General features: G+C 50.0%; 1 protein-coding gene across 1 annotated transcript in view; it reads left to right on the forward strand.

The window, feature by feature from the left end:
- Positions 1-426: 426 nt before the first annotated feature.
- Positions 427-18,232, forward strand: part of Pfkfb4 (6-phosphofructo-2-kinase/fructose-2,6-biphosphatase 4) — a 42,111-nt gene continuing 24,305 nt past the window's right edge. Inside the window, exons 1-4 of the mRNA XM_051140368.1 lie at positions 427-738; positions 7,743-7,859; positions 8,013-8,109; positions 15,867-15,933. Of these exons, the coding sequence (XP_050996325.1) occupies positions 642-738; positions 7,743-7,859; positions 8,013-8,109; positions 15,867-15,933 (378 nt within the window). The 5' untranslated portion in view covers positions 427-641. The remainder of the gene's footprint in view (positions 739-7,742; positions 7,860-8,012; positions 8,110-15,866; positions 15,934-18,232) is intronic.

Consider the following 18,232-nt stretch of genomic DNA (forward strand, 5'->3'; position numbering starts at 1 on the left):
TTTTGTGGATCCGAGAAGTTTTGAGGGTGGGAGCAGCTGAGGAGGCCCATGAAGGTCCAGGAGGGTGCAGCGGTGGTTGACTGCCAGGACAGCAGGCCAGTCATCAGAGCCACTCAGGGATAACTGCCAAATGGGTCTAGACTATCCTGGCTCTGAGGGTCATGCAGGCCCTGCCCAGCCTCCTACCCTTCTCACCCTGCAACCATAAGGTTTCTCAGGGAGCAAAGGCCACACACGCTTAGAGGCGGGGTCGTAGAGCCCTGGGCGGGGCCATGGGTGGAGCCTATGCAAATAACAATCTGGTTGAGTGCGGTAAACCTCACATCCGGGGCGGGGCCTGCATAATCCGGTATCACACTGTCTGAGAATTGAGCATGCGCGTCATCAGCTCTAGTTTGAAGGACGGGGCGCGCTTAGTCCAAAAAGAGGCGGTAGGAAAATTGGGCATGCGTAGTCGTAGGCCAATTAATCTTTAGTTTGGGTGGAGCCTATCAGTACTGGGGCGGGCCTGCAGAGGAAGATGGACAAGAGTTGGAGCCGCTAAAAGAGGGGCGGGGCCCGAGGGGCGGGACCTCGGGTGGCCCGAGGTGGCCCGGTTGCTGGGTGAGAAGCGGCGCAGACCGATACATCCCGGTCCGAGGATGGCGTCCCCACGGGAACTGACCCAGAATCCCCTGAAGAAGATCTGGATGCCATACAGCAATGGGCGGCCCGCTCTGCACGCCAGCCAGCGTGGTGGTAAGACGGGGTAGGCAGGGAGTGGAGGAGGAAGGTGAACCCGGATGGGTTGGTAGACGGCCTGGGCGAGGGTCTCGAGTAGAAAGGCAGGAGACAGATAAAGAAACAAGGCACAGGTGAGGCTATTGTGACTGATGGGCGAAGTCGGGGACAGGTGAGAGGCTAGGAACAGGTGAGTCGAGGCTAACAGTGGTGCTGTGACAGTGGCCTCAGAAGCTAAGTGTGGCGGAGCAGGAGTGGGGACAGGTGTAAGGAGACATCTCAGTCTGTTGGAGACTGGATCTGGGCACCGTTACCTTGGGAGGACACTGACCCAAGCTGTTTCCAGTGCCTGGGTACAAGGGAGGACTTCGTAGTGGTGGAATTGCTTTTTCCTCTCTCCTGGCCACAGAATGGACTAGCTGATAGTATGGCTGGAAACTGAGCTGTGTAGCTCCAGACAAGGCACTTGACCTCTCTAAGCAGAGAACTTTTGGAAGCCTAGCCATGGGCCAGTAGTCCTCCTCAGCAAGACAGGTACCCCTTGGTCTTAAAACCAAAGTTTTGGAGGAACTTCAGGGGAGTGCAGTTGTCAGGACTGCGTCAGTGGGGACAGCACACCATTGGACCTGTCTCTGTACCCCTGGACATGGAAGCACCCATGTGAGTTCATAGATAAATGACTGCACAGGAGGGGGCTGAAATTTGTGAATTGCTAAGTGACTCACTTCTGGGATCCTGGGTGTTTTCACCTTCTTCCTTGGTTTTTCTGCCTGTTCTTAAATGAGTCTGCAACTTTTTCACTAACAGGGAAAAGAAAGAATTTGTTTTAGGAGTAATTAAAATAGTGTAACAAATTTGCAGCTTGGCAAAGACCTCAGAGAACATCTAGTCCAACTGGTGCCACAGATATGGAAATGGAGATCAGGCTGTTGTGATGTGCCAGGGTCTCTGTGCATTCCTGAAGGCTGCTGCGAGTGATAAGGGAGGGGAGGGTCCTCTGGGCTTCTGCCGCCAAGGCCAGCCTGAGGCCGTGACTTTGACCATTACCATAGAGTACTAGGAGGGCAGGGGCGTGGGTGTGTGTGGGGTTGGGGGGGGGGGGAGGCAGCATGGGGGCGGGGGGAATTATATGTCCTGCTAGGATGGCTGTTGTTCTTAAGCAGACTGTGTCCCTGTGGGTGGTGGCTCTGACCACAAAATGGGTACTGCTGGATCTGTAGTTGTACAGAAACATTCTTAGTCCCTAGGGGCTGTGGCTTTAGCCTGGCCAGCCGTCCTTTTGGAAGCATTACGGCAGAACCTCCTTGCCGGCCTTTATTAGGAGTGTGGTCCTGACCAGGGGATGGCTGCACTGGAGCAGGGACCTGGACTTTAGGGACAGTGACACTCAAGCCACAACCTGGATCTATCTGTGTTGTCTTGGCAAGGAGCTAGCCCTTAGACCTCAACCTAGGATGAGAGCACGATCATCTTTGTCTCTAATGAGTGTATACTTGAAAAATGGAAGCAAACTGAGTGTGCTGAGGCACACCTTTGATCCCAACACTGAGGAGGAGGCAGAGGCAGGAGGATCTCTGTGAGTTTGAGGCAGCCTGGTTTATGTAGTGAATTCCAGGACAGTCAGGCCTATGTAGAGAGATCCCATTGTTTTTTTTGGTTTTTTTTTTCTCTCTGAGACAGGGTTTCTCTTTGGAACCTTGGCTGTCCTGGACTCTCTCTTTGTAGACCAGGATGGCCTCGAATTCACAGAGATCCACCTGCCTCTGCCTCCCGAGTGCTGGGATTAAAGGCGTGTGCCACCACATGGCCCCATCTTAAAAAAAAAAAAAAAAAAGGCAAAAAACTAAAAGAGGAAAGAAAGAAGGAAAAATAGAAGCTGATCTCATCACCACCAATCTCCTTTTTTCCTTTTATTATATCAAAGTGAGGTAAAGACTTAGGTGTCAGCCTGAGCCAGCCCGTCATTATAAGTGGGAAGAGAGCTGAGGCCCACAGAGGGAAAACCTGCTCCCAAGACAGGGCCTGCATGTCTTTAAATTCTGAGTGTAGGATTATGTGACTTTTGTGCCAGTTGGTGGTGGTACACACCTTTGATCCTAGGGAGCCAGAGCCAGGTGGATCTTTGAATTCAAGGCCTACCTGGTCCATACAGAGTGAGTTCCGGGACAGCCAAGGCTGCACAGAGAAAACCTATCTCTCAAAAACAAAAAACAAAAACAAAACAAAACAAACAAACAAAACCAGCCAGGATTAGAGTGCACACCTCTAATCCCAGCATTGGGGGTGGGGAGTGGGGTAAGGGAGGCAGGCTGATTTCTGTGAGCTCAAGGCCAGTCTGGTCTACAAAGCAAGTCAAGGACAAACAGAGCTCTTGTTACAAAGAGAAAACCCTGCCTGGGGAAAAAAAAGAAAAGAAAAAGAAGGTGGGGGGGGGGGCGGGCATAGAGAAACAGCAAAACAAACAAACACAAACAAGTGGCTCTGTGAAAGTGAAGGGGCTTGTCGGTGTCAGAGTATTGGAACGGTCTGGAGTCTGGGTTGTAGACTTAAACTTTTCTGGACTAGGAGGACACATGGCCAAAGATGACGCTTGCAGATGTGAGCCTGGGGATGGGATTCTGGGCCCCAGCTAAGGGTCCCAGGGGTCACAGCACACCCAGTCAGCTCCTCTGTTTGCACCTGTGCAGCATTTTACCCTCTGCCCAGGGAGCTGGGGCCAGGTCGGAAGACTGCAAGGACAGTAAAGACAGGGCAGGGAGGCCTAGCCTGCTTCTCTGGCTAGAGTTGGTGCTGGGTCTCCTCTGGCATCTAGTCCTCAGCTCCTCAGGGTGCTGGGGCTGATGGACAGAGTCGTGTTCTACACCCTTAAGTACCATAAGCAGGTGACAAAACTTGATACATTTACAAAATTCAGAGCCATACCTACAGGTCTGGAAGCTATTCGCCGTCTCTACCGTTTGAATCCCAGCTTAGTCCCTTTGGGAGCTCTGAGGAGTTGGGAGGGGGATGGGGAGGGACCCCAGGACCATGGCAGGTAGGATGTTGCTTTTCGTTTGTTTTTGAGAATGTAGTCTCCTGGATGGCCGGTCAGTGGCTTGTGGATGGTCTTCTTGCCTCTGTCTCCTTAGGGCTAGGCCATCTTTTTTTTTTTTTTTTTTTAAGTTTTTTTTTTAATTAATTAATTAATTATTTATTTAATGTGTATGAGTATTTTGCTTTGATGTATGTCTGTGCACTATGTATGTGCCTCATATCCTTATAGATGAGGAGAGGGCATCGGATCCTCTGGAATTGGACTTAGGGACCCTTGTGATCCTCTTTGTGGGTGCTGGGTATCAGACCCTGGTCCTCTGCAAGAGCAAGTGCTGCTGTTGTTTCAAGACAGGGTTTCTCCACTTAGTCCTGGCTGGCCTGGCCTCACACTGTAAGTCAAGCTGGCCTTGAACTAAAAGATCCACCTGCCTCTGCTTCTAGTGCTAGGAATAAAGGTGTGCACCACTATGCCAGGCTAAGAACAAGTGCTTTTAGCCACTTAGCTATCTCTGCAGCCCCTAATATTGTTTTTTTGATGGCTTTTTCTTAGCCCAAAGTGGCATGATAGCATGATTTCCTCCTATGCGACGGGACTTGTGTGTATGCACAGGGCAACAGGAGAGAGCTCCTGTCTTCTGAGTGGGACTGTCATGTCATGTTGCTTAATTTTTTTCTTTGTTTTGTTTTTCGAGACAGGGTTTCTCTGTGTAGCCTTGGCTTTGTAGACCAGGCTGGTCTTGAACTCACAGAGATCCGCCTGCCTCTGCCTCCCAAGTGCTGGGATTACAGGCGTGTGACACCATGCCTGGCTCCATGTTGCTTACTTTTTTGTTGTTGTTGTTGTTGCTTACTTTTTAAGGCTCTTCCTTCCTCAGTCTGGCCAAGATTGTGGGAGCAGGTACGATAAATTCAGGAGTCTACCTGGAATCCACTCCAAGAATGGCAGCATCGCCTTCGCTGGAGTGCCTAGCAGTAGTAGGTAGGCAGGCAGGCGCTCTCCACTCCCACACATGTCGCGGCCTCAGGCCTCCCAGGGCTCTGTGGCCTTCAGTACATGGAAAAGGCAACCAGAGATGGCTCAGCTGACCTGTCCCCAGCGTCCTTCTCTCTCTGTGCGTGGTGTTGTAAACAATGTGTTCTGCTGCCTGGCTGCCAGATGTTGGGGTCCTTGTGATCTCAGGGATGTGGTTCTGACTGCACACCCCACCGTACCCCACAGCTCTCAAGGTCTGTGGTGTGTCTCCCCCTTGTCCTGCCCTTGTGTATAATTTCTCCTCTCTAGGGACTATCTCCCCATCTTGCTGTTGTAAGCAGGGCTGCCACAAATGGTCTTGAACTTTGGTTTGCTTTGATGTTTTTTCCCCCCTGGGGAGCTTATCTTGAGGAGTAGGGGTGATCACCAAGTTATTGCCTTGTTTTGTGCCCAGATCCAATCTGCTGCCCTTACCACCCACCTTGCATATTGCTGGGCGTGGGGAGCAGGGGTGCTGTCACCAGAAACTGGGAAGAGGCCCAGGTCTGCTCTGGGAAGATAGACGTTGAGCTGTCTAGATTTTATGTCAGCTTGACACAAGCTACAGTCGCCTGAGAGGAGGGCATCTCAACTGAGAAAATGCCTCTGGAAGATCAGGCTGATTGGTGGGGGCGGGGCCCATTCCTTTGTGGGTGGTGCTGTTTCTGGGCTGGTGGTCCTGGGTGCTGTTGGGAAACCAGCTGAGCAAGCCCTGATGCAGGAGCCAGTAAGCAGCACCCTCCATGGCCTCTGCCTCCAGGTTCCTGGGATGTTTGGGTTCCTCTCCTGACCTCCTTCAGTGACGAACAATGATGTGAAAGTGTAAGACAAATTAACCCGGTCCTGCCACGTTGCTTTTAGTCATGAGGTATCATCACAGCGACAGAAACCCTAAGACAGGTGTGAGGAGTAGGTACAGTACCTCAGTCCTGAAGTCGTGTGTGTGTGTGTGTGTGTGTGTGTGTGTGTGTGTGTGTGTAGGAAATGGCCAATGTGCTCTCTATAAATTGCTTCAGAGCTCCTTGTCAACCTGAGCAGGAATTGTGCAAACAACAGACATCAGCAGTGTGCTAGCCCTGAGGAGGCGGGCCTTGCCTAACTCGCTTTCCTGTCCTCTTAGCCAATACTGAGGTTATTCTGCAAGTTTCTTCACTCTTACTTCAGCCCATGACCCCCTCCCCCATCCCCCAGGGTTCACAGGAATGATGCTGCCTACATCCCAAGTCCTAAGTGCAGTTGGGGCTGAAGTACACCTGTGTCCACAGTCCAGGGTGTTGCCAAGGCAAGGCAAAGGGCGCAGCTGCCCAGCATGCTCCAGCTTGTCCCTGGGGAAGTTGCTAGATCATGCTGGTGAGGGCACCAGGACTCAGTTGCCAGAGAGGGTCAGAATCAAAATAGTGACCAAGGTGCCTGACAGCGGACACCAGGCACAGCCATCCCTCCCTGAGGCCTTTGTGTTCTAGAAAGACAACGAACAGGGTTCCTGATAGTCTGGCAAAAGAGGGCAAGCGAGCGGGCAGAGGAGAGGCCGGGACAGCTCCCCACATGTACTCAGTAGCCTGTCCCCTCCAGTTTTTACTCGCCCTGGTCTTATGGGTGATGAAAAAAAAAAAAAAAGGCTCCTGTGACTTCCAAGGTAGGATCACATTTGGCCACACTGGAAGCTTGCTGACTTGGTATCGGTCCCACACCGCCAAACTCAGGGAGGCTGTGGACAGCTTCTCTACCTGCAGCCGTGGCAGCTACTCCGGTTGACACCCTGCCTTGGTAGCACGTGAGATGAAGATGGATTGTCATTTGTTGGGCCCTCTGTCTTAGTCCCGTGTGGCCCTCACCCTGATGTCCTTCTAGTCGCCTCCCCGCTCATAGCTACTGAGCATCAGTGCTGGGCCAGGACCATGAGTGGCACAGGTGCTACAGGGAGATGTAGCTGGGGGAGACGTAAGCGAGGTCCACTCGTCCTCCTGAGGACCCAGTGTCACGCGGAGGCACAGTTCCACAAGCTCAGTCTGAAGAATTGGTGAGTTTACTGGATCTCCTCACAGAGCTTAAGTGAGGGGCTACTTACCTGGGCGCGTACAGCAGGTGGTAAGAAGCAGCTGCTGCTCAGGTGAGGGTCACATGACCCTCCTCACCCCTCCAGGAGGGGACAGAAACAGTCAACAAGCCATCCAGGATAATGCTTCTGTCAAAGGTTCAGTGGGTGGTGGCATGGCTTGGTGGACATTCACGCATCGCTGCTACACGAAAGAATCAATGCAGAGACCACAGTGGAGCCGGCGCATCACAGGGAGGTAGATGGGGATTAGGGTGTGGATTCCTGGATGAGAGAGGAAGGCAGTGGGCAGCTCCCCAGCAGGTGTCTACTTCCTTGTATACGTGGTGTGTGCTTTGGGATGAGAGGAGCTGGTGAGGGTCCAGAGCCCAGGCCGACTTGGGAACAGGGCACATGTCAGCCTGATACTGGAGCTGGGGGTACTTAGCTGTCTGAAGCCAGGAAGCCAGGAAAGTACAGCCAGCGGGTGCCAGGCCTACACGCTGGGAAGTACCAAGGGAGACTCAGGGTGACCCAGCAGCATGCAACAGTGTGCCTCCATGAGCCATTCTCCTGTGGCTGTGACAAATACCTGACAAAACGCCTTAAGGAGGAAATGTTTTCTCTGGTTCGTGGTTGAAGGGGACAGTCCACTATGGCAGGGAAGCTGTGGGGACAGAAGCTTGAGGTTGCTGGTGGCGTTGCGTCCGTGGGGAAGAAGCAGAGATGAATGGATGCTTTGCTTGGCTTCTTTGTCTTTGTTTTGTTTTGAACCCAGGACCCCTGCCCACAGAATGGTGCTGTCCACCATGGTTGTTCCTGCCTTCGCTAACCTAATAGAGACAATCCCCCATAGACATGCTCAAAGATTGGTTTCCATGGTGATTCTGCGTCCCAGATTAACCATCCATATTAACCATCGTGGTGCTGCTTGCCTTCCAGTATGTATGACCAACTGTCCGACACTCATCGTCATGGTGGGCCTGCCAGCCAGGGGCAAGACCTACATTTCTAAGAAGCTGACCCGGTACCTCAACTGGATTGGTGTGCCTACTCGGGGTGAGGCTCCAAGGGGTCACGGGGGGGGGGGGGAGACTATTGAGGGAGGGGAAGAGAGAAGGCTGGGTGGTGGGCAGGGCCTGGGGAAGGGTCCTTGAGCAGGGGTTGGTAAGGTTGCTGTCCTGTGAAAGCTGCTAAGCCTCTCTCCCCTAGAATTCAACGTCGGTCAGTATCGCCGGGGCATGGTCAAGACATACAAATCTTTTGAGTTTTTCCTCCCAGACAATGAAGAAGGCCTGAAAATCAGGAAGTAAGTGTGGTGAAGGGTGGGGGTGGGGCATTTCCGTAAACAAAGCTTGATAAGTTACACCCCATTTGCTAAGAAGCACCCCCTCTCCCAACCTCTGGAGCCTGGTTGCTGGCAAATACTTGAGCTGCTCCTGAGCTGCAACAGCGTAGTGCAAATGCTGTGTGACAGGGCTGGCTCGATGCTGTGTGGCTGATGGGGCTGGCTCGATGCTGTGTGACTGACAGGGCTAGCATGATGCTGTGTGGCTGACGGGGCTGGCTCGATGCTGTGTGGCTGACGGGGCTGGCTCGATGCTGTGTGGCTGACGGGGCTGGCTCGATGCTGTGTGACTGACAGGGCTAGCATGATGCAGTGTGACTGACAGGGCTGGCTCGATGCTGTGTGACTGACAAGGCTGGCATGTTGCTATGTGACTGACAGGGTTGGCTCGATGCTATGTGACAGGGCTGTCTTGATGCTGTGTGACTGACAAGGCTGGCATGTTGCTATGTGACTGACAGGGCTGGCTCGATGCTGTGTGACTGACAAGGCTGGCATGTTGCTATGTGACTGACAGGGTTGGCTCGATGCTATGTGACAGGGCTGGCTCGATGCTGTGTGACTGACAAGGCTGGCATGTTGCTATGTGACTGACAGGGTTGGCTCGATGCTATGTGACAGGGCTGTCTTGATGCTGTGTGACTGACAAGGCTGGCATGTTGCTATGTGACTGACAGGGTTGGCTTGATGCTATGTGACTGACAGGGATAGCGCGATGCTGTGTGACTGACGGGGTTATTTTGATGCTGTGTGACTGACGGGGCTGGCACAATGCTGTGTGACAGAGATGCCATCTTTGGTTTTTCGTTGCATATAATGGGGTTAGGAAGAAGTTGTGTGTAGCCTTGATGATGTCTCTTCCCTGCCCTAGTATTAAGGATCTTTGGAAAGGACATTCTATGGGAAGGGAGAGTGGAGCTTCAGGAAGAGGAGAGGCTTAGCCAGGCATGTCAGGGACCATTGCACGGCATGGAGGTACTGCTTGTCTACTCCCGGCTACCCTAGAAGAGGCGTGTTATTTCCTCTTCTGCCCCAGATGAGTCACTTTCATGAGTACTGGAGTGTGTTTGCCATGTGCTTGACATGTTCTTGGCATGTACCAGATAGGCCTTGGTTTGTTTGTTTGTTTGTTTGTTTTTAGAGATTTATTTATTTATTATTTATACAATGTTCTGTCTGCATGCGTGCCTGCACTCCAGAAGAGGGCACCAGATTTCATTGTAGATGGTTATGAACCACCATGTGGTTGCTGGGAATTGAATTCAGGACCTTTGGAAGAGTAGCCAGTGCTCTTAACCTCTGAGCCATCTCTGCAGCCCTTAGTTTAATGTGTCTTAGATGCTGAGGGTTGACACTCATGAGATAGAAATTTGTATATGATCTCTCTCTCCCCAATTCCAACCTGGACTTTCTGAGGAGTGATGATTTGACGTTCTTGGAAGGGTTTGGTGGAGGTGCTCAAGAAACCCTGTCTTCCCACGCCTTTAATCCCTTCACTTGGGAGATAGATGCAGACAGATCTCCACGAGTTCAAGGACAGCCTGGTCTGTAATGGTGAGTTCCAGGCTAGCCAGGGCTGCACAGTCAGACCCTGTCTCAAGACAACAACAACAAGCCTTGTCCTACTTTCATTTCTCTTCCTGTGATAAAGCACCAGACAAAAACACCCAACAGAAAGTAAGGGGAGAGATGTTTACCATTCCAGGTTATAGTCCACTGAGAAGTCAAAGCAGGAACGCGAAGCAGCTAGTCACACCCACAGCTCAGAACAGAGAGACCGTAAACGTGTGCATGCCTACCTGCCCAGCTGGCTTCTTACTTCTTAGCTACAGTTCCAGGACCAGGCCATGATAAGGTGTTACCCACATGTTGAGGGTGGGGTTTCCCATTCAATTAAGCTAATATTTAAAAAAGAAATTGTGGGCCAGAGCGATGGCTCACTAGTTAAGAGCACTGGCTGTTGTACCAGAGGACCTGGGTTCAATTTCTAGCACCCACATGACAGCTCATAGCTAGAGCACCTGGACACCCTCACACAGACAAAAAATACAGGCAAAGCAGCAATGCACATAAAATAAATAAATATCTCTCCTCCTCTTCCTCCTCCTCCTCCTCCTCCTCCTCCTCCTCCTCCTCCTCCTCCTCCTCCTCCTCTTCTTCTTCTTCTTCTGCTTCTTCTTCTTCTTCTTCTTTTGAGACAGAGTTTCTCTGTATAGCCTTGCCTGTCCTGGACTCGCTTTGTAGACCAGGCTGGCCTCGAATTCACAGCGATCTTGCCTGCCTCTGCCTCCCAAGTGCTGGGATTAAAGGTGTGCACCACCACACCAAGTTTAAATCTCTTTTTTTTTTTTTTTTTTCCTTTTTTTTTAATGTGCGTTTGGTGTTTTGCCTGCATGTATGTCTGTGTGAGAGTGTCAAGTCCTGGAACTGGATTACAGACAGCTGCCATGTGGGTGCTTGGAAATGAACCCAGATCCTTTAGAAGAGCAGTCAGTACTCTTAACTGCCGAGCCATCTCTTCAGCCCCAAATACACAATTCTTAAAAAAAAAAAAAAAAAAAAAAAAAACCTTACTGACATTCTCATAGGCCCACCTGACGCAGACCCTATGTCATGGAAACTTTGCAGGTGATGCTAAGATTGTGTCAACTTCACAATAAAAACTAACCACCACAGGCCCGTTTACAGCCTAAGGTGTCAGAGACAGTACCAGAGGCTGCCCCAGCTTTTGTAACTTCTTCAAATCAAGGCTTGCCTCACGGAGCTGACCTGGAGTTACCACCAGAGGCACTAGTCTACCTATTCCCCCTATGGCCACCAGGGGGCAGGATCACCCCACTGTGTACTTAAACCTGCTTGCTTTGCTTGTGCGTCACAGGGGTGAGACTCGGTGAGTCACCCCGAAGGGGAGCCTGACATGTAGGTAAAAGTGGAGGCTAGGAGATGTACTGACATTTGAATCTACTGTGTGCTTGGTGTCTGTGTCCGTTTTCCTCATTGTAAAGGTAAGGAAACTGAGGCTCAAAGAGTCCAGGAGTCTCATACACTAGACGCTGTCTGTCCGTCAGTGCTGAGGTTGGTGATCCGTGCCTACAGTCACAGCACTCTGGGAGATGACGGCAGGAGCGTGATCAGAAGACCAAAAACTAATCAACTAAACAAAACAACAACGACGCTCCATCGTTCACGCACTCAAATCTTTCATTGCTCATAGGTCAAAGGACGTCTCAAGTGCAAAAGCTAAAGCAGCGCCCAGGTGTGGGCCCTGTCTGCTCAGTGTTGGTGCCTTCCCCAGGCGTGGAGTCTGACCCTAGAAAATGATAGGATCGTTGGGGGCCAGCCAGCCTGAACTGGAAGACTGGCGGGTGTGGATGTAGTATCTGTGGCATTGGTGTTCCCAATCTGCCAACTGTTTCACTCAGGCGCCTGAAAGGTCAGAATCTGAGGAATAATTCAAATGGAGAAACCCAGACACAGAGAGCTTGGAGGAACTGTCCCAGGGTTGCCCCCTGCAGGAACAGAGGAGCCTGTTGGGTTTTTTTTGTTTTTGTTTTTGTTTTTTGTTACTAGGAATTGAACCAGGGCCACGGTCATGATAAATGGCTGCATGCTGGCCCTGGAGCAGGCAGAATTTTTGTTTGTTTGAGAGAGCTATAGCTGAGGCTGACCTTCAACTATGAATGACTTTGAACTTCTTATCCTTCTGTCTCTACTTTCTTTCTTTTTTTTTTTTTTCTATTTAATTTTAATTTATGTGTGTTGGTGTGAGGGTGTCAGATCTTGGAGTTACAGACAGCTGTGAGCTGCCATGTGGGTGCTGGGAATTGGACCCTGGGTCCTTTGGAAGAGCAGGCAGTGCGCTTAACCACTGAGCCATCTCTCCAGCCCCTGTGTCTACTTTCTAAGTGCTGGGATTACAGGCATTCGCCATTGTGTTGTGGGACCAGAAATCTTAAAAATGGGAAACCTGAGGCCAGGCAGTGGTGGCGCACGCCTTTAATCCCAGCATTTGGAAGGCAGAGGCAGGGGGATCTCTCTGAGTTCAAGGCCAGCCTGGTCTACAGAGTTCTAGGACATCCAGGGCTATACAGAGAAACCCTGTCTCAAAACAAAAATAAATATACAACAAGAACAGGGCTTGGAGAGATGGCTCAGTGGTTAAGAGCACTGGCTCCTTTTCCAGAGGACCTGGGTTCAATTCCCAGCACCCATATGGCAGCTCAAAACTGTCTATAACTCCAGTTCCAGGGAATCTGGCACCCTCACACAGATATATATATATATATATATATATATATATATATATATATATATATGTGTGTGTGTGTGTGTGTGTGTGTGTGTGTGTGTGTGTGTGTGTGTATGTATATATATACAGATAAAACATGAATGCACATAAAATAAATAATTAAAAGCTGCCAGGAGTGGTGGCACATGCCTTTAATCCCAGCACTTGGGAGGCAGAGGCAGGTGGGTCTCTGTGAGTTTGAGGCCAGCCTGGTCTCAGAGAGAGTTCTAGGACAGTCAGGACCACAAGAGAAACCCTGTCTCAAGAAAAAAACAAAAAAACAAAAACCCACGAGGAGATGAGGGAAGGGGCTACAATCGTCATGGAAAATGAATGAATTAAAAATAAAAAAATTAGCCTGGCCTACAAAATGAGTCCAAAACACACAGAGAAACCCCGTCTTGAAAAACAAACAAAGAAACAAATACCCCCACACACGCACATAAAAACCAAACAAGGAAGCCTGAGACACATATAGTCACGCTGAGAGTATGTGTGCACATGTGTGCATCTTCCCTGGGGCTCATTCTTGCGTGCACATTACTCAGTCACACACACGTGCTTGCCCTTTGTATACATCTGCATGTCAAGTAGTTGTGGATCCTAAAATTACCTCAGGTTTGGTGATTTGTGAGGATGCCTCCCTGGCCTCATGGCTAAGGTTTCTTATAGCAAAGTGATAGGAAGCAAGAGCCATCTTCCAGCCCCTGAAAAAACATTTTTTAAAAGATTTTTTTTCTTTTGAGTGCTCTATTTGCATGTACACCTACACTCCAGAAGAGGGCACCAGATTTCATTACAGATGGTTGTGAGCCACCATGTGGTTGCTGGGAATTGAACTCAGGACCTCTGGAATGTCTGCTCTTCACCACTGAGCCATCTCTCCAGCCCTACAAAAATTTTTTTTTCTCCTGGTTTTTCGAGACAGGATATCTGGTTGCCGTGGCTGTCCTGGACTCACTTTGTAGATCAGGCTAGCTTCGAACTCACAGTGATCCACCTGCCTCTGCCTCCCGAGTGCTAGAACTAAAGGCACGTGCCACCACACCTGACTTAAAAAAAACTCTTAAAATTAAATTTGTCTTTCATTTTATTATTTTTATGTCTGAGTGCTTTTCCTGCATGCCTGCAGAAAACAGAAGAGGGCACCAGAGTCCCTAGCACTAGATATGGGTGCTGGGGACTTGAACTTGGTCTTCCGGAAGAGTAGCCAGTTCTCCATCCCCCTAAAAATTTGCTTTAATTTTATTTATTTATTTGATTGGTTGGTTGGTTTGGTGTTTCAAGACAGGGTTTCTCTGTGTAACAGCCATGGGTGTACTGAAACTCACTTTGTACACTCATAAAGATCCGCCTGCCTCTGGGATTAAAGGTGTATGCCACCACTACCTGGCTTTCTTTTAATTTTTAAATATCTCTCTCTCTCTCTCTCTCTCTCTCTCTCTCTCTCTCTCTCTCTCTCTCTCTGTGTGTGTGTGTGTGTGTGTGTGTGTGTGTGTGTGTGTGTGTACCATGTACATAGAATTAACACAGAGACCAGAAGAGGCATGGGATCCCCTGGAGTTGGAGTTGCCTAGTTTTGCACTATCTGATGGTTGCTGGGAACTTAGGCCCTTTAAAAGCTCAGCAATTGCTGTTAATCACTGAGCCCCTCTACCCAACTCCCAGAAGGAAGCTCTTAGAAACTTTTACTTGAAAAACTGGGTGTTAGTGGGGCCGGCGGCTGCAGCAACACCCCTTTAGCCCCAGCACTTGGGAGGCAGAGGCAGGTGGATTTCTGTGAGTTCAAGGCCAGCTTGGTCTATATAGCAAGCTCTAGGCCACCTAGTGCTATATAGTGAGACCCTGTCTCAAACAAAACAAAAGCAGCATTGTTTCTTCAGAGCTTTCGGGGAAATGGACAGTATGGGAAGGCCCTTCATTTTATAGCAAACGTCTTAGTGTATGCTGTACATGGCCACCAGGGGTTAGAGTTGAATGTCCTGGGGACACACACTGTGCTAGAGGCAAAGAGGTGACTTGTGGAGTTTTCCCTCTAGGATAGAATGCCGCCGCTGTGTCTTCTTTGCTGTCCCCAGCCTGGAGTACAAAGAGAATGTCTGATTGGAAAGCATTCATCTTGGGGCTGGAGATGTGGCTCTGTGCTTAGGCGCACTTGCTGCTCTTGCAGAGAACCTGGGTTTGATTTCCAACATCCACATAATGGTTTACAACCATCTGTAACTCTATTTTTTTATTTTTTATTTTTTGGTTTTTCAAGACAGGGTTTCTCTGTGTAGTCTTGGCTGTGAGTCCTGGACTCACATTGTAGACCAGGCTGGCCTTGAACTCACAGAGATCCACCTGCCTCTGCCTCCTGAGTTCTGAGATGAAAGGCGTGCGCCACCACGCCCAGCCCATCTGTAACTCTAGTTTCAGAGGATCCAGTACTTTTTTCTGTTAAAGTATCCTTTATTCTCCTGATGTAATTGTCATCTCTGAGACTTACTGCCTCTGTCTGCTAACGTAGGCCTAGTCCTGGAAGCTTCCAGCCTCTGCACAATCTAATCTAGGCCTAGAATGTTTTCAGCTTCTGAGACTTACTGCTGAGTAAGTTCAGCCTTTCTAGTTCTTTCTGAAGTCTGACTGGCTTGGTCCACTCAGCTATTCTGGCTCAACCTCCTTTCCAAGCTGACTGATTCAAACTGGCTTCGCTCAGCTCCTGACTGAATTGCTCTGCTTGGCATCAAACTAACTCTAGCAATCTGTTCTAATCTTCTGGCTCCTTCTCATTCTCTGGCTCACTCTGCCTTCACCTGAGTCTACCTTGTTCTCTCTTCAACTGTCTCTGTAAAACTCTCCCAGGAAAACTGCCTCCTCTCTTTCTCTCTGTGCTGCTCTGGCTGCAGCTGCCTCTGCTGAGCTGCACCAACACACAGACAAACTCCAACCTGGCCACTTCCTTCTGCCAACTAACCTTATCGTCCTTGTTTGGGATTAAAGGTGTGTGCTAAGCGCATGCCCGTATTCCAGCCCAAGTAGCCACTTGCTGGATTAAAATCCCTCTACACTCTCTGACCTCTGAGGGCACTAGGCGTGCACACATTCGGTGTACATCATGCAGGCAAAGCACTCTTATACGTAAAATAAATAGACCAAAAATAAATACATTAATTCAAGAAAGTACTTATCTTGATAATCATAGAACATGCATGACATTTAGAGTCATGAACATGGCAAAGTAACAGCATGCCACAATAAGACAATGAGTTTAGAAGACCCGAGACCCAGGAGCACACAGTCAGACTAGAGCCACATGCTGAGGGTTAGCCCAAGGCAAGAAGGAAACCTTGAAAAGTGTGTGTGGGGGAACCTGAGAGCTGTCCCCTCTTCCTGTCTGTGGTAGGGTTAAAGGCTTGATGCTAGGCTGACTCTGTTTTCTTTCCTGAAGGCAGTGTGCACTGGCAGCCCTCTCTGATGTCCGGAAGTTTCTCAGTGAGGAGGGGGGACATGTGGCGGTGAGTGTGGCACCCTAAAACCAGCCAAGAGAGACCCAGGATTCCCCTACCCCACCCTGTCTGCAGGTTGCTCATCAGGCACTTGGAAGAGAAGCAGGGTGGGGTGGATGTGGGCCTGGGTGCCTGAGGGTGCCAGCCCAGGGAAGAAGCACGCAGAAGAAGGAAGTGTCTGGGCCAGCCGTCTCCCCCTGGGCTTGTCGCTACATCTAACCCTGCAGTTCTTCCTTCTGAAGTTTGGCCAGCAGCAGCCTTCCACACATATGCCTTCTCCTGGCATAGGGAGCCCATTCCAGAAAGCAGCTGAGGCGTAGTGAGGGATTCCAGCAGACAGATGGCTCCTGTAGTCGGATGAAGTGCATGACCAGGCAGAGCTGAGGTGTCCGTGAGGAAGGGCCTCTCCCAGCCCTGTACATTCAGATCTAAGAGCTGTCTCCTCCCTACCACCTTGCACTTTCCTCCTGGAAGTCTCTGGCTCCCAGCTCCGTTCACTGACTCTGGCACTGCCGTGGCTCTGTGGGCACCTTGCTCTTCTCTCCTGGGAAGACCACCTGTTATGTTCCTGGAACCCGGGCCCCCATCTCTTTGCTTTGCTGTCCTGGTTTTTGTTTTTGGGTTTTGGTTTTTCGAGACAGAGTTTCTCTGTGTATAGATTTGGCTGTCCTGGAACTCACTGTGGAGCCCAACGCCCAGCATTGGCTGACCTGTTTTATTGATGTTAACCCCACAGATAGATTTTCTTCCGTGAAGTGGCTCGAGATGTAGCTCAGTAGATAGAGGCATGAAACCGAGCACTTGACCTCCAGCGTGGAAGAAACCAGCATGGTGGTGCATGCCTGTAGAGCATGTCTCCTTTGGAGGTAGAGACGGGAGGATCAGAGCATCCTTGGCTACATAGGGAGCTGTAGCTGTGGAAGACTGATGCCTGAAACCCCACCTCTGAAAACAAGAGAGTGCTTGGGAAATACTTGGGTGAGACCTTGCCTAGCAGAAATGGTTTTTGTTCACTTGGTTAGGTTTTTGTTTTCGTTTTTGTTTCAAAACAGAGTTTTTCTGAATAGTCCTGGGTGTCCTGGAATTAGACAGGCTGGCCTCTAACACATAGATCTGCTTGCCTCTGCCTCCTAAGAGCTGGGGTTACAGGCCTGTAGCACCACTCTTGGCTTAGAAGTATCTGATGGTTGGGTGTGGTATACCTAGGTCCCCTCCCCCTACCCTCACCCCATCCTCCCCCCAGCCCCACCCTGCCCCCTCCACCCCGGAAGCTCTGTTGGTTGATGGTTTCTAGCTTGGCCAGCAGAGCAGTCAGATACCTTTGATTTTTCATCTTCCCCAGTTTCATCTGTCGGGGAGCCAGGGCATCTTGTGCTGTTTCCACTTCGGGGTCCTTTAGGGTCTTCACAGCTTCTCTCTTTGAGCGAGAGTCTCCTTGCTTCAGGCTCTGTCCCAGGGGCCTCCTAAGGGAAATCCATTCTCCAGGCCTCGAGATTGCCAAATGTTATGACATTAGCTAACTGCCTTTGCCACTTTCTGACAACTCAGATTCCCTCCACTTCCTATTTTCTTAGCTTCCTCTTCTGCAATTCCTTTTTTTGTTGTTGTTGGTTTTGTTTTCGAGACAGGGTTTCTCTGTGTAGCCATGGCTGTCCTGGACTTGTTTTGTAGACCAGGCTGGCCTCGAACTCACAGCGATCTGCCTGCCTCTGCCTCTGGAGTGCTGGTTCTACAATTAATTCTTCATGGCTCCATTTGTTTGTTTTGGTTTCATTTTGTTTTGAAGACAGGGTTGCTCTGTGTAGTCCTGGCTTGCCTGGAACTTACTGTATAGACCGGGCTGGCCTCGAACTTGACATCCACCCATCTCCCAAGTACTGGGATAAAAGGCATGCACCAGCACCACCAGGCAACATTTCTTTTTTTTTTCTGTGCATGTATGTTGAGAGTGACAGCCCAAGTATAGGAGTGAGAGGACAACTTGGTCTTCTTCCTTCTGCAGTGTTGGTCTCAGGTATCCAATTTGGGTCATCTGGCTTGGCTTGATGACCCTCCCTCCCCCGCCCCCCCACCCCTAAATGTAATAAAAAAAATTTAGGAAAAGAAGTTTTGTTGCTAGGTGTGGTGTCATATACTTGTAATCCCAGCACTTGAGGAACATAGGCAGGAGGATTGCTGCAAGTCTGAGGCCAGTCTGCCCTACACAGTAAGTTCAAAGCCAGTCTGAACTATAGTGAGACTCTGTTTTACTTAAGCCATCAGAAAAGAGATTTAGCTCACAGTTTTGAGGCTGAAAGTTGAAGATTTG

This window comes from Acomys russatus, chromosome 32 (genome assembly GCF_903995435.1).
Source record: "Acomys russatus chromosome 32, mAcoRus1.1, whole genome shotgun sequence".
Classification (NCBI taxonomy): Eukaryota; Metazoa; Chordata; class Mammalia; order Rodentia; family Muridae; genus Acomys; species Acomys russatus.